This window comes from Pelecanus crispus, chromosome 1, assembly GCF_030463565.1.
Source record: "Pelecanus crispus isolate bPelCri1 chromosome 1, bPelCri1.pri, whole genome shotgun sequence".
NCBI classification, from domain to species: Eukaryota; Metazoa; Chordata; class Aves; order Pelecaniformes; family Pelecanidae; genus Pelecanus; species Pelecanus crispus.
Genome location: NC_134643.1, coordinates 122,381,613 through 122,398,376, shown reverse-complemented (window position 1 = coordinate 122,398,376; position 16,764 = coordinate 122,381,613). Strand labels below are relative to the sequence as shown.

General features: G+C 43.8%; 1 protein-coding gene across 2 annotated transcripts; it reads right to left on the bottom strand.

Annotated features, from left to right (window-relative positions):
- Nucleotides 1-1,837: 1,837 nt before the first annotated feature.
- Nucleotides 1,838-16,249, bottom strand: IL10RB (interleukin 10 receptor subunit beta). Of its 2 annotated transcripts, none has more exons than XM_075709485.1 (7): nt 16,201-16,249; nt 13,754-13,877; nt 12,272-12,441; nt 7,654-7,820; nt 5,345-5,495; nt 4,873-5,030; nt 1,838-2,591 (listed from the first exon to the last, which is right to left on the bottom strand). In XM_075709485.1, exons 1-7 carry the CDS (start codon nt 16,247-16,249, stop codon nt 2,379-2,381), a joined length of 1,032 nt encoding a protein of 343 aa, XP_075565600.1. In that variant the 3' UTR covers nt 1,838-2,378. The 2 variants fall into 2 exon arrangements, with proteins under 2 accessions (XP_075565600.1, XP_075565606.1); XM_075709491.1 differs by having other exon boundaries at nt 1,838-2,561.
- Nucleotides 16,250-16,764: the final 515 nt, after the last annotated feature.

The following is a 16,764-nucleotide window of genomic DNA, read 5'->3' as shown; positions in this document are numbered from 1 at the left end:
TTCTGTACTGTTTTGTTCACCACAAGCCTAGACTGCTCTCCCTTCGTTTTCCCCACTTCTCTATTCCCTAATCATCCTGCCAAAGTTAGCAGCATACTTCTGTACTTTGCAGTTTAAATCATAACACAGTTAGAAGGTCACCTATTTTATTGATTCATTTTCATCGTACTCTCCGCAAGCTTAGCTCAAGATCAGCTCTTCTCTAAATGACTGCTTCTCTGAAGAGGCACTAGGTGCCATGTACTGCCTGGGGTACCTGTGGGGCCATGCAGCCCATTTGGGTACAGCCAGAGGCTGCACCTTGTCCCCAGGCCTGTTGGCTCATTTTACACATCCCAGTGAAGCTGTGGCGCTTGTGGCTGAAGAAGAGGGCTCTCACCTACAAATGCTTTCCTGCGAGGACTCAGTTTGGAACAGGAAGACTTCTGAAGCAAACCAAACTGCAGGTCAGTCTGAAGAAAAAAAATCTGGACTGTTTTTAGGAGCTTTTAGGAAAGGCTGACCTTTGAAAGTAAGTCAGCTTTAATTCCTCTCAAGCAGCACTGCGATATTTGACCTTAGCCATGCCCGGCCTCAGTGCCAGTCACAACTGGATTCCTGATTTCCCTGCAGAGCAGAAAGAAGGAATACAAGATGTCTGAGGTATTTGTATGGACTCACCTTGCCTAAGAGGAAAAAGTAGCATATATTTTTTTGTAGTCATCAAGGAAAGAGATGCTCTTCCAGAGAAGGATCCCAGGCAGTTGCCTTCTGAAGGAGCTACTGTTTTGGGACAGCCTGAGGGATCAGCCTTCTGGGGCTAGAATTAGAATTTCTGAATACATCACCCCTTGTGACTTAGTCCTTTTATCTACCTGTAACTGATTTACTGGGTCTTAGCCCACAAAATAACAGAACACTGGAAAAAAACGAAATCCCCAGGAATAGCTGCTTGGCAACGTGTGAGTAAAAGCTGTAGACATGAATGACTTAGCTGGGTCTTAGATTAATACGAAATGAGATGAACAAAATAAGTCAGAGGTGAGAAGTCAGAAGTGAAAAATGAGCCGGGCTTTCCCTTTTCATAGTGCTGTGAATTCTTGCCATTCTTGTTGCGCTGCTCTGTATTTGCGCTTTGTATCATGTGCCTGAAATTTTACATAAAGTTCCTTCTATGTGTGGAGGAAGAGAGGTGAAGAAAAGCACCAGTGATACAAAAGGCCTTAAAAAAACCAAAATGAAACCGCTTCCCCATTTTTTCCATATTCCACATTAAACCAAAATATGATAAAAATTTAAAAGTGCAGAAAAAACGTGTGCAGATTACATATAGCTGGGTGGTACAAAGAATCAATGTCTCTTCTCCTTATGTTTTCTTCCTGCAAACGTTCCCAAGAAGTGAATATTTATGCATTAATTAACAAACCTCAAAACCATATCCAAAAATTTTGCAATTCCCCCATCAAGTCATGATTTACACAAAACCTCACTTGTGGCAAGATACTTTTGCTGACAATTTAATTTTTCAGTCTCATTTTGATGTAATCATAGAATCATTTAGGTTGGAAAAGACCTTTAAGATCATCCAGTCCAACCATTAACCTACACTACCAAGTCCACACTAAACCAATCAAGGGTAGACTAGACTAAACCATGTCCCGAAGTGCCACATCTACCCATTTTTTGAACACTTCCAGGGATGGTGACTCCACCACCTCTCTGGGCAGCCTGTTCCAATTCTTGACCACCCTTTCCGTAAAGAAATTTTTCCTAATTTCCAACCTAAACCTCCCCTGGCGCAGCTTAAGCCCATTTCCTCTCGTCCTATCACTAACTAATTTTGCAATGCAAAACACACTGAATGTTTGTGTTCGCTTTATTCATACCAAGTTCATACCATCATAATAACATCACAATTTTGCATCAGGTAAAAAAATAGTCAATAGAAAGATTATGCCACTAGGAATATCCTTAAGAAATCCACACAATTTCTCCTAAAAAAAAGTCAGATCAGGTCTTTCTTTACAAAATGTGATTTTCTTTTACAAACCTTAGACAATACGCCATTTTGATTAGCTTTCGTAATAAATAGTTCAAAGTTAAATTAACTGGTATTTTTTTATATATAATTTAAAAAGCAAAAATATAATGCCATAATACAGTCCTAGGTGTTGTTACAACTTAACAGCAAGCCACTACAAACAGTGGCAAAAATTACGTATCATTTAATTCCTCATAGTCAAGTTTCTTGTACTTTAAAAAAATAATACGATTCTGTCGAAAGTCCGTGAACATCTTCATATACAAATTTTTACTGTCTTAAGAATGCAACAATTAGAAGATAAACTCAACAGCCCACTTGCTTTTCCTTTGGTCCGAGTGAAGCATGAGGAGTGCATTTAGTCCTTTTCTGAAGCTGTTACTATTCCTGAATCACAATGTTCATGTTCAGAGTCCTGAAGGTGCTCTGTGGTCTTGCTGGCCTCATCCCCTGTCTCATCGCTTTGATTTTTGGATTCTTCTGAAATGACAGTTAGCTTGTCATAAAAAAGATGTTCCTCTTCTGGGAGCGGAGAAAAAAACTGTGAACCACTGGGAGGCTTGCTCAAAAACTGTGAAGGAAAGAGGAAATGAGGATTAGGCTGCACCAGTCCCAGTCATACTATCCTGTTTGCTTAGAAACATGTTTTATATTGTTTCCCACATGTCAATTGGCTTTCTCAATCCTTAGAAGTCCCAGAGTAGTAACAATGTAATAACCTCTCTGCTTGCTTTAACATCCTGCACAAGGCTTGGAAGCAAGTTGGAAGTGTCTTTATTTGCAAGAAGATACCCCAGGGCTTAGTGACTTCTTTGGAACATAAACTTGCTTAAAAAAAATAAAATACCTAGGTTTTGTTTGGGAACAAAAACTAGAAAAGGTGACTTGACTGTATGTGAAGGAGTTTGCAGAGAGATTTGTCAAACAGCTCCAAAAGATGGGAATTGTTCCTGCCACCTCAGAGACCTGTCTGCTCAGACATCAAATAATGATGCTTTGAATGTCAACATAAACCATAACCATTTAGTCAAGTAAAGGAGAGGGAGGGAGATTTGTGGGGCTATGCAGTTCAGTGAGAAAGATGACTTAATTTTAGCATTGAAATATCACAACTTCGTCCCACTCCCTGTTCTATTAATAAGATGGAACCGGCCTCAAGAATCAACATGGGCTTCGCAGGATGTCATGACTGTATTTTGAATGTCAACACAAGAACAGCACACCTACTCAACACAGTAATAACACGTCAACCACTCATTTTGGCAGCTGAAGTGGCAGTTCATTTTATTGGTAGTGGCTGGAGGAGTACAACTCCTTTTTGTTCTTGTGACCTGACCCCTGTCTACTACTTTAGTGCATTTAACAAAAGAAACAAGCTGGCTCTATCAGGAGTCCTGTCCACTGTAATTACAAAAATAAATGCTAATATTATTACTATTAGACCTTTTTTAGCAAACTGTGATTTGAAATGTAACCCGCAATCTCAAATGCTCATGTAGTGAAACCACAGCCTTTGATAAATGTCATTTTAGGTAAGCATGACTGACCTTTGATTACTGTGATTAACCACTAAAAACCACGAGCACAAAATGAAAATTCTCCCTTTATTGTGAGAAACCTGCGAGCAAAATGAAATTTGACCATACCCTGTATTGATCAGAGCAATTCTACCTTCCTAACAGCTGAGCTCCAGGTTCAGCAAACTACCATGTGCTGAGTGTGTGCTCAACTTAAAGCACAAGACAATTGCTAAGTTGGCTGCACAGCCTTAGTCTGCTGAACTCTAAATGAGTCAAAATGAAAGACCCGGAGAAACTGCAGGAAACTCGGAATATTATAGGTTGCTAACTTCAGCCTACGTAACACTCTGTATAGCCTTGTTTCTTGGAGGAGACTCTGATACAGCCTTTTTAAGTTGCTATATGGGTAACAGGGTCAGCAGTATTCCCCGACAGTAATGGCTAACATTCATTGCTCTCATTTCATCTTGAATTTTCAGATTTCACTCCATTCGGTACTTAAGTTAAAGCTCATTATTATATTCACGAAAGAACTTTGCTTCAGGAGAACAAATGTGCAATTTTAAGTCTAAAATGTGGATAGTGGAGACAGATAACTCAGTTGGTCACTATCTAAAAAGAGGAACTGAAGGTTAACACCTGTTATTCTCTCACTTTAAAATGAAAGAAAACATCCTGTTTCTAAGCCATATAAAGCTTCATATTACAAATTAGGCAGTTGCTTTAGGATTAAAAGTCTATGCCAAGTTTTTAAGTTGTTCAGCTTTTAAATATTTTGGACCATTCTGCGCAGAACAATTCAGAATGACAGTATTTTAGAGTTTCTTATACATCAGTATACTTCAAGAGGAAGTCTAATTTCACTGCTGCTTACTTACGTCTGCGCAGCGCCACAGAACATGATGCAATAACTGAGGTAACATTCATGCAAAATCTATGACCTTATCATGCCAAAATTCAAATATTAAATGAACCAACTTTTCACTGCCTTTTCTCACACTTTGAGATGAAGCTTCCTTCCTTTGTCAGCTTCTTCCAAAGTTCATGACTTCATCATTCACACTTATTTGAATGGCTATTTATGTTTGGCAGAAGAGCGAGTTTTACCATACACCACAATTATCTAACAACAGATAACCTGCAATAAGCATTGCTCCTTATAGTCTAAAACCCCCTCAGAATAGTCGGTGCTTTACAGATGGCTAACAATCAGGTGCAGATGAAAGAAGGCAAAATAAAAGAAGCTCTAAAGGTTTTGGCACAGAGAGCCTTTGATAGGCTGGCGGTTCTGCTGAAAAGGCTGACTTTAATTGTGGTAGGTAGAAAACAAACCTCTTTCAAGTGTTGTGGGAAAATATATGAAGGGCAGAAAACATGTTTGGTGAGTCGATATAGATACAAAAAGGAAAAGAAACAAACAGGAACACATATTACAACAGCCAACATTGATCCTATAAGAACGGTCACAATTATCCACACAGGAGTGACACCTGCAAGAGAGAAGAAAAAGAAAATTGAACTGTGATTATTAATTTCTGAATATATTCTTTTCAAATTATCACCTTCCCTATGGAATTAAAAAAAACCCCACAACTATTACAAAACTGTAACTGCAAACATAAGTCTTTGTTTCCAAATGCAAAATACCTCTTAAATTTTCAGTCTGAATACGCTCAGGAAGTTCTTAATAAAGTAAGCTTACAAGCCATCATATTTAGACATTTACAGTCACACATACTGGTGTAACATACACATTTCCCAGTTCCCTACAGTGCGTGTCCCATTGTGATGCACCAAGTATTACCATTGTGGGTTGTCTGCTCACAAAGCTCTCTGCTCAGTTCCCCTGTTTTGTTCCACTCAGGGATAACTGCTTGCACTTGAATACAATATATCGTCCATGGCTCCAGCTGAGATAATATTTCAGAGTTATGTTTAGTATCTATGTGAGTTACCTAATAACAGAGAAGAATACAAAAAATTTGAAAAGCGTGAGTCCAGTGAATGGACTAGCTAAGTAATTAAAATTACATTTAGTAGGACAAATCCTAGTGGTTATAGCTGCAGTGTGAATAAAGCTTTTAAAGGCAGAATTAAATGCCCTGCCTATGTCACATAACTGGTAACTCTACATTGATTTCACCTGGGGTTAGAGCACAAGACCATTCACACTACTGACCTTCTAGCTGCTTCTAGCAGCATTAATGAAGTTTTAGGCTAGAGAGGCCTACAGAGTCATGATAAACGAGATCTGCATGCAGAGAGAAACAACTGTCTAACAAAATGAGATCAACCGAGAGTGCTGCCACAGACAAACATAATTTAATTTGAGGTGGAGCAAGTAGGATAGATGATCTAGACAAAATAAAAGAGAAAGAAAAGGGCTTGTGGAAGCTATTAGGTGACTGACAGCAGATGCAACTTGCTGTTTAGAGGCATGATTCGTTATGTCCCTGTAACTATACGGTCCCTGCAGAGTACAGGAATCCCTACAATGTGCCCCATTACGTAGTAACAGATCCTTTCTCAGGGATGAGAAGACTCTATAGCTAGGCTTCAACATTTTGAACAAGCATCCACTTCAAAAAACAACCTATGAAGTTACACAGTCTATGCCTTTTGCTTCTTTGATTCCTATGGAAATTTACAGAATCATAGAATCGTTTAAGTTGGAAAAGACCTTTAAGATCATCAAGTCCAACCATAAACCTAACACCGCCAAGTCCACCACTAAACCATGTCCCTAAGCGCCACATCTACACGTCTTTTAAATACCTTCAGGGGTGGTGACTCAACCACTTCCCTGAGCAGCCTGCTCCAGTGCTTGACAACCCTTTCTGTAAGGAAATTTTTCCTAATTTCCAGCCTAAACCTCCCCAGCACAACTTGAGGCTTTTTCCTCTCGTCCTATTGCTGGTAACTTGGCAGAAGAGACCAACACCCACCTCAGTACAACCTCCTTTTGGGTACTTGTAGAGAGTGATAAGGTCTCCCCTCAGCCTCCTCTTCTCTAGGCTATACAATCCCAGTTCCCTCAGCCGCTCCTCATAAGGCCTGTGCTCCAGACCCTTCACCAGCTTTGCTGCCCTTCTCTGAACACGCTCCAGCACCTCAATGTCTTTCTTGTATTGAGGGGCCCAAGACTGGACACAGTATTCCAGGTGCGGCCTCACCAGCACCGAGTACAGGGGGACGATCACTTCCCTAGTCCTGCTGGCTGCACTATTTCTGATATAAATACCTTTATTTCTTGTAGTTTGGGAACTGAAAACCAGTCTGGCTTTTGGGAAATGATTATCCCTCATTTTCTGGAATTGAATGCCAAAGAATTTTGCAGGGTAACAAATACAAATCAGAATTATATGTACTGGAGTCCTATTATATGAAAATTGTACTGATATACAAAGCACTAATTATACCGTGACTGATCTCTTCCAGTACAGGGCTTCCTTTTTGCCTGTAATAGAAACCATGACCCTATAATTAATATATTATTTATGATCTTTCTCCATGCATTTTGTATGAAGAAGCCATTTGAGCTGAGTAACAGATCTGTCTGTGGAAGAGGCTGTCCATGAGAGGAAGAAAGCAAATTACAACTGACAGAAATTGAAGACACGAAGGTGACCACAGTTAACATACGAGGCCCCAGCCATGGTGGTATTCAAAGCCCAGAGTCCCATGAAGAGCACAAATACTTGAATGACATAAGCTTTCAATCTAAGTCAGCTTATTGCCGTGATCACAGATACTGCTGATGTTACAGCTTCTAAGTTTACCCTTGGTTGTATGTGTGAAATACAGAGATTTGGTGGCGCACACTGCATCACAAATAAATCATCATTAAACCAAGGGAATAAACTTTTACAATGTAGCAGTTATTTCTAATCATGGAAAGAGCAAATTACATGCGTGCTACTGTTTAACCACACAGCTATCTGCCATTTGCTCTGAATACCAGTTGTAGTGACTAGACTTTATTACGCTGTAATTAGTAGAGATACATTTTTACTTCAGTACGGTTAGCTTTCAGAACTTCATCAGTACGGTATTTTACCAAGAAAAGCATATATCAAAGTCATGGAGTCACAACATGCAGGAAGCAGAAGTTACCTCTGTATTGCTGCCTTTCTTCCAGTACAGTATTCTGTAATTCCACGAGCCGTAATATTGCTTTAAAGACCACTTGTCCTGTTGGTGTTCAGCAAAAGGGCCTATGAAATCCACATGCAGGGACCCAGACTCAGACTTCACTTTTACATCAGGTGGCCCAATGATTGCTATGTATTAGAATGGTGGAAGAGAAGAAAGAATGGAATTCAGTTTCACGTTATTTTCCATTCAACGTTTTTACACAACCTATGACAATTCACACTTCAAATAATTTTATCTATTAGAAGAAAGTATTTTCCTTTCATGGGTCAGGCATACACAAATCCTTTCCTTATAGAACTGGTCTTGAAAGGGATCTATTTTTGCAGTTAAGTAACAGATATTTTTGCAGACTACATTTCTCCCACACTAAATTAACTCAGTTCTCTTTTGCCACCTGTGGTGACTCCTGGGAGAGGAACGACTATTTCTATAGGTTCTTACTCACTTCTCTTTCTGGGCCAAGCTGTTGCAACACCTGTCTTCTCTGAGGAAACCCCCTTGTGAAGTGTTTTAATGTTTTGTTCATTGCGATCACTTTGAAAGAATGAAACATTTGAATTATTTCTGCATGTCTTAAAGATTGAGCTCCTTAGACTGAATATTGTGTTCTCATATTTTGAAAATAGCTTGTCCTTATTATGGTTTTGTGCCACTACCTAAATTAATTCATGAGTAGCTTAGTTATCAACTACGTTGTGTCTACAGTGAGCTCTCCATCAGAGTCTCCTGTAATTCAAACAAACAACTCTGTCTTGGCTGCCTCTACTAAAGTTCTGCCCAGCTACAGCCACACTATCAAGTGCCTAAGAAAGGAAGAGCTCAATATACAGACAGTTTTGCATTCCTCTAGAAATACATGTTTCTTTAATTAAAAATTAAAAAAAAAAATCTACTTGCTGGACAATGCATTCACGTAATACTCATGAATACGTTGTTGAACTTGTGAAAAATAATGTGAGGAGGATCTTGGTTACTCTCGTTTTCTTAGGCTATTCCTACAATACAGTGTGGAATTTCTTACAAAAGCACTAGCAGAAATAACAACACAGAAAGGAATATCAGATATTTTTATCATGATGCCCTGCTCAGATCAGCCATGACAACATCAAAAATCCTCATGTCCTCCTCAGAGATTTGGCCAGGTGGCCAGTACTCCCAGGTCTTTCTTTCCAGGTACTTTTATATCCAGATTTTCTCAGTTCAAGAATAAGCTGCCTTTCCAAAGCCAAGCCTGCTCTGAAGGCCACGCACTCTTTCAGATGTATGTCAAACTAGAACTCCGTTAATGATTTACACATTTGCTCTCTGCTCTGAAAATTCATCCATACTTTTTGTACTACACTTTCTTTTGGCTGTAATTTATACTTGCAATGTTATTTTTTTTTTCTGTGCTATGTTGCAGTGCTTCTGTTCTATGCAGATTAAATGATATCAACATTATGCTTTTGCAGAGGCATAACTAATAAAAGCATTTTGAAAAACAGGCTGTAACCTGTAAAATTACACTCTGAAATCCAAGGAACAGAATGATGAAATTCAAGCAAATGAAGGCAGAACAAGAAAGAAAAGGATTTTTAAAAGTTTTTCCTGGAAGATGAGGTGTAACAGAAGCTTCCTGCACGGTTTTGTATTAACAGCTGTGAGGAGAAAAAAGCCTTGGGTAACATTAACTACATAATCTAAAATAATTTTGGTTTTGCTTATGAGTGGCGTAAGAATGTACAAAATAAAGGACATTCATTGGTAAAAGCCACTCCCTCATTCCCAAGCTCATATGACAGCAACATGATTAACATCTCTGTTGTGCACTCTAATGCAAGGCAATGTCTACATCATCTCTCACAAAAGACTGTAAAGCTTCACTAAGAAAATGGCAATATTGTGCAATGAAGATTTCTTGACTAAAAATTAATCTTTCACTGAGATTTTTTTTTTTAATTAAAAAAATAAAAAGAAAGCTTTTGGCCTGACACAGCAATGAAGAAGTAAATGAACTGTCATAGTTTAACCCTAGCCAAGCACCACACAGCTGCTCGCTCACTCCTCCTGCGCTGGTGGGATGGGGGAGAGAATCGGAAGAACAAAAGTGAGAAAACTCATGGGTTGAGATAAGAAAAGTCTAATAATTGAAATAAAGTAAAACCATAGTAGTAATAATAACAATATAATAATAATAGTGATAATACTATACAAAGCAAGTGATGCACAATGCAATTGCTCCCCACCGATGCCCCGCCAGTCCTTGAGCAGGGATCACTGCCCCCAGTTTCTATACTGAGCATGATGTCACATGGTATGGAATAGCCCTTTGGCCAGTTTGGGTCAGCTGTCCTGGCTGTGCCCCCTCCCAGCTTCTCACTGGCAGAGCATGGGAAGCTGAAAACTACTTGACCAGTGTAAGCACTATTTAGCAACAACTAAAACATAGAATCATAGAATAGAATCATAGAATCGTCTAGGTTGGAAAAGACCTTTAAGATCATCCAGTCCAACCATTAACCTACACTATCAAGCCCATCTAAACCAATCAAGGGTAGACTAGACTAAACCATACCCCAAAGTGCCACATCTACCCGTTTTTTGAACACTTCCAGGGATGGTGACTCCACCACCTCTCTGGGCAGCCTGTTCCAATGCTTGACCACCCTTTCCGTAAAGAAATTTTTCCTAATTTCCAGCCTAAACCTCCCCTGGCGCAGCTTGAGCCCATTTCCTCTCGTCCTATCGCTACCTACTTGGGAGAAGAGACCAACACCCACCTCAGTACAACCTCCTTTCAGGTAGTTGTCCTTTCAGTTCTCCTTTCAGAGAGAGCGATAAGGTCTCCTCTCAGCCTCCTCTTCTCCAGACTAAACAACCCCAGTTCCCTCAGCCGCTCCTCATAAGACTTGTTCTCCAGACCCTTCACCAGCCTTGTTGCCCTTCTCTGAACACGCTCCAGCACCTCAATGTCTTTCTTGTGTTGAGGGGCCCAAAACTGGACACAGTATTCCAGGTGCGGCCTCACCAGCACCAAGTACAGGGGGACAATCACCTCCCTGCTCCTGCTGGCCACAGCATTCCTGATACAAGCCAGGATGCTGTTGGCCTTCTTGGCCACCTGGGCACACTGCTGGCTCATGTTCAGCCGGCTGTCTACCAACACCCCCAGATCCTTTTCTGCCGGGCAGCTTTCCACCCACTCCTCCCCAAGCCTGTAGTGTTGCATGGGGTTGTTGTGACCGAAGTGCAGGACCCGGCACTTGGCCTTGTTGAACCTCATACAGTTGGCCACGGCCCATCGATCCAGCCTGTCCCGGTCCCTCTGCAGGGCCATCCTACCCTCCAGCAGATCGACACTCCCACCCAATTTGGTGTCGTCTGCAAACTTACTGAGGGCACACTCGATCCCCTCATCCAGATCATTGATAAAGATATTGAACAAGACTGGCCCTAAAACAGAGCCCTGGGGAACACCGCTCGTGACCGGCTGCCAACTGGACTTAACACCATTTACCACAACTCTCTGGGCTCGGCCACCCAACCAGTTCTTTACCCAGCGAAGAGTATGCCTGTCCAAGGTGTGAGCTGCCAGCTTCCCGAGGAGGATATTATGCGAGACAGTGTCAAAAGCTTTGCTAAAGTCCAGGTAGATGACATCCACATCCTTTCCATCATCTACCAGGCAGGTCACCAGGTCATAGAAGGAGATCAGGTTGGTCAAGCAGGACCTGCCTTTCATGAACCCATGCTGGCTGGGCCTGATCCCCTGGTTGACCTGTACTTGCCTGTGGAATTCGCTCAAGATGAACCTCTCCATAATCTTCCCCAGCACCGAGGTCAGGCTGACAGGCCTGTAGTTCCCCGGGTCCTCCTTCCGGCCCTTCTTGTAGATGGGCGTCACATTGGCAAGCCTCCAGTCATCAGGGACCTCCCCTGTTAACCAGGACTGCTGACAGATGATGGAGAGTGGCTTGGCGAGCTCCTCCGCCAGCTCCCTCAGTACTCTCGGGTGGATCCCATCCGGCCCCATAGACTTATGAGCATCCAGGTGGCATAGCAGGTCATTAACTGCTTCCTCCTGGACTATGAGGGCTCCATTCTGGTCCCCATCCCTATCCTCTAGCTCAGGGGCCTGAGTACCCTGGGGATAATCGTGTGTTATCAACTTATTCTCATACTAAATACACAGCACTATGCCAGCTACTAGGAAGAAAATTAACTCTATCCCAGCCGAAACCAGGACATGAACTTATTTAAATATACAGGAAGTCTGAATCCTTGAAGAAAAGCTCTCCCTGGCTGAAAAATATAAACGAAGCCTTATTATAAAGGACAAAAATAAATTTTTTTAAAACCTCCTCAGAAGATTTTTCAAGTACCAATGCTAATATCTACTATAATAGTGAACCTACTATGCTTTCTGACAGCAACTTCTGCCTTCAAAAAAACAAAAGCGTTACAAGTAAGATCTTATAGTTCAATGTAATTAAATTCAAAAATGATCTGCATGCTACAGCTTTTTTTATGGAGCCAAATTGTAAAGGTGCATTAATGGCAGACAATATTTTTTGTGGAAGATTAGAAAAAGGCTTACTGTCATCCATTGGCTTAAATGTGACGGTCACCCAGTCTGAATGGTTATTTTCTGATTCTGCTCTGACCTGTAAAATGTAGTCTCCATAGGCAGACAGAGAAGAGACATCGCACTCTGTGAGTCTCAAGTTTGTGCTCACATTTTCATATGCGTCCTCAGGTAAATTGATGCTGTACGGAAGAGAAACAAAATGTACATGATGGGTAAATGATAACTGACTAAATGTTTTTCCTCTCAATTAACTGGAAGAGTGGCACATCTCTTTGTTAATACAACCAATTATGACTCAAGAACAAGAAAAATTAAATCCAGTGTATAAGAAACAACATTACTAGCGTACACACACACATTAAGCATTTTATATGCATTTATAAATCCATGATAAAGTTAGAGATTAAAATTATGATTCAGTAAATAGATGCCAGTGGGTACAAAACTTGATTCAACAGACAGTAGTTATCAGACAAGTCTGCAAATATTAAGGCAATATCGCTATGCATGGCTTTGCCAACTAACTCAGACTTTTTTCAGAAGTGTCTTTAAGATAAGCCTGTAAGGAAAAGCCAGAGAAAATAGAGCCCAAGAACTGACTGGGAACCGTACAATAAACGATATTCTTTCTGTTTTGCATCAAAAGCCCACTTAGGAACGCAGCGATCAACAGGTAATTGCTACCAGAACCCAGAAAAATCTTCTTTTGACCAAGATGGCCCATACCCTCAGTTTGAGGATTTCTCCTCAGCAGGCACCTGCCTGTGGGTGCCATCATCTCCGCTTTACATCCTACCCTGTCTTGGCCAAAGAATTCAACAGGCTTCAGCAGGAACGCAAGACCTCTGCCCATCACACGGTTTCCTTGTCAAGCATGGAGGCAGGCAGGGAGCCCACTGCTGGGCTGGGGAAGCGGCCGCCTTCCTCGGTACAGCCGCACAGACCACTTTTCCCAACAGGAAAGACCAACTCGGAAGGACACAGTGGCAAAACCAAATCAAAGCTAAATCAACCCGCCAAAACCAACAAAAGGAGACCTCAGAAAATGGGCCCTAAGTTTAAGGCGCTGAACGGATGAGCCACCGGCGTGCAGTTCATCGGGCATTTCCACTAAGGGTGCAGGCAAGCTGGCTGCATGGGTGGCAGAGCACAAAATGCCACTGGAGTCAAAGATCAGATAAGGTCCCAACGCTCAGCAGGACTAAGTCTCTTGAATTGCAGGTAACAGGTGTGTGACAGAGAAAAAACACGCCCACAGCTAACAACAGCCAAGGTTAAAATGTGGTTCTGGTTCCAAAAAAAGTACGTACAAAGCTGTCTCGGGTGTCTGATGTGTAGAAAACACCTCTGCCCTGTTATTTAGCTCGGAAGATAAGCCTCTCACAAACAAAAAGAAAGGGACAGCTACTGATCTTCCTATAAAAAAAAGAAACAAATCACAAACACGCACAGCTGTAAAACATGAAGAAAGCGCAACTCCCCCAGACTTACCTCTTAGATTGCACAGTATAACTTATATTCTCTTTGTGAAATCTAGGTGCATCCCACTGTAAAATGCTACGAAGATTAACAGAAGTAATTCTTGCGTTTTGGGGTTTTGGCACTATTCCAGATACTGTGGGAGCAATCAAAAACAAACAAACATTTTAGTATATGTTCCTCCAGTGACTTGTCAGTCATCCAAAGCTTAAATACAGCCTTCTTTCTCTTCCTTGCCTCAGACATTTTTAAGGTAGACTTTAATATAATTAATTTAAATCCTGATGCCTGTTGTTCCTTCTGAGCTTATGCAACAAAAACAAATTAGCCAGCATTAGTGATTTCCAGTAAGTGCAGCCTTTATATCATCATCATTTATTAGGCATGACTGACTTGTTACTGCCTGACTTAGGGCCCATCAGGCTACATGCATTAACTCTCACTGACACTGTCAAAATCAAATTTTTCTAGGTAGCGCTCCAGTAGCACTATGGAAATAACATGGGTGTGTGGATTGATTTGTTGGGTTTTTTTTTTTTTTTTTTTTGTTGTTGTTGTGTGGTTTTTTTTTTTTCTTCTGAAGAGGAACACGAACAGTCTTTCTACATAGACCTGGGTATAAGACTGAAATAATTAAAAAAAAAAAATCCACCATAAGGACGTTTGTATCATCACTGCATGGATTAGCATTGCCCTTTAAAATGCTTTACTCATTGTTAGGAAGCCACCCTTTTGAAAAACAGAAATAAACAAGAAGTATCTTTGCAGACAAGAGAGCTATTAAATATACCATACAGATAAACATATCATTAATTGGCATTCTTCACAAGTGACAAAACCACAATTGTTTTGCTTTATTGAAACTGAATAACGGAAACCCTAAAGTAGCATCGATGAATAGTCCATTACTAGTATGATTTAATTATTTTAAAGTAACTGTTGGTATTGCAACTAAAATAGAAGAGATTTTGGCCCATTATTGCAACACAAATGATCAACGCAAACAAACCCTGTCAGATCATATTAGTGCTTAAATGTCACAGGAGGAAAACCTAACGACATACGTTCTAAGATAAATAACCGATTTTATACGTGTACAGTTGATGCGTAAATACGTACAATGAAGGTGACAGTTACCCACCTTTAGCAGACAAGAGTTTTAAATCTAAACCCTGCTTAAATAAAAACTATTTCACAGGCTCAATTCCTACGACATTACCCTGGCACCCAACAAATCAACTCAAACGCACTTCACGTCACGAAAGCAGAAGTCGCTTCCTCCCCTGCACCCAGAGCTCCTTGGGAGACGCCGTCCCCGCGCGTACGCGCCCGCAGCGGTGCCCACCTCGGGCACCCGCCTTCGGCGAGCTCCGCCTGCGCACGTGCTGTGCCCCTCTGCGGGCACCCCTGGCCTCCCGCTCCCACACCTTCTCCCACCTGCAAAATCCCAGGTACGCAGAACGCTAGGGAAGATGGGCGCAGGTAACAGACTCGCAAAGACCCAGCGCGAACGACGCGGCTGGAAAAAATAAAAGATCTGGCTAGCGGAAGGCACCTGATTTTCTCCTCTCCCACACTGCGCGGTGCGGTAGCATATGGCCCACGTACGCTACGAATGGGCCGCGCGACGCAGGACCAAAGCCTTCCATGACTCGATGACCCTCTCTAGGGCGCTGCCCGCGCTTCGAGGAAGCTCCCTCCCAAGGTTTGAGGCGGGCTGGTAAATTCCCAGCAAAAAGCACGCCGCCTTTCACGGCTCGCTGCCCTGACAGCCTTTTCTACTTGAAGAACCTTCCAGGCAAAGTTTTTTATTCAGCACGGCGGACCCAAAGAGACGACAAAATACCCCCGTGGTTTTGTAACTTTGCAAACGAAAGGTTTGCAACGCAGCTCACCGCACCGCGCTCCTGCATGCGGCCTGTTTGGGGGGAAACGTCCCGGAGAGCAGCCCCCAGCGCCGGGGGCTCGGCGGGGGCTGGCAGCCACGGCGACCCCCGCGCCGCCCGCCTACCGCGCCGCCAACAGCGCGGTTCCGCTCCCACACGCGCGTTTCATCACCGGGACTCGCACAAGCGTCCAAAACCGGGAAGGAAAGTTCCAGTTTCTCGGCACAGACGCAGCCTTCGGGGAAAAAAGAAGCGCGAGGGCGGCGGGAGCCGGCCCCCCGCCACCCCGCCCCCCCCCCCAGCCAAGGCCCCCTGCGAAGGGCGGGCGGGCGGCCCCCGGGCTTTTCCCCGCTCCTCTCACGGCGCGGCGGCGGGGGGCCGGCCGGCTCCTCACGGCAGCGGCCCCGCCACCGGCGGCTCCCGGGGCAGCGCGGCCCCGCGGGACGAGGCCGGCCGGCTCCAGCGACCCTTGCTCCCGCCGCCCCCGTCCCCCCCGCCGCGGCCGAGAGCGGCAGAACCGGCCCCCAAGGGGGCCGGCCGGGCCCCCCCCCCCCCCGGCCGGTGCGGACTCACCGCAGAGCAAGAGGCAGCTGCCGAGGGCGCAGCGGAGGGCGGCGGCCATGGCGGCTCCCGGCGCGGGCCTCCCTCAGCAGCGGAGGTGCCGCCGCCGCCGCTCCATGGCACCGGACGCTGCCCTGGCAGGCGGGGAGCGGGGCCGCCCCCAAACCCTTCCGCCTTCCCGCGGCGGGGCGGGGTGTGCGGGCACGGCGGCCGCCCCGGGCCGCGGGGCTCCACCCTCCGCCGAGGGGGCGGACCGCTTCCGAGCGCCGGGAGGGGTGGGGTGGGGTGGGTGGGGAACATCACCCCAGCCCTCCCCAAAGCCTCCCCCCCTCGCCACGGCTGCGTGCCCCGTTCCACAAGGAGCACACCCAGCACCCGAGCCTTCCCCCCCCCCCCCCGGCTCGGAAAGGCGTGCATCGGTGCTGCGTTTTTAAAAAATCTAAAAATTTTTTTTTTTAAATTTTAAAAAATTTTAAAAAATATATCAGCGCTGCCTGGCGGCTTGGATACTCGGTCATCTCCCAGGCGCGTTTTCGGCGCGCAGCCCGGCAGCTGGGAAGACAGGCGAGGGGAGGC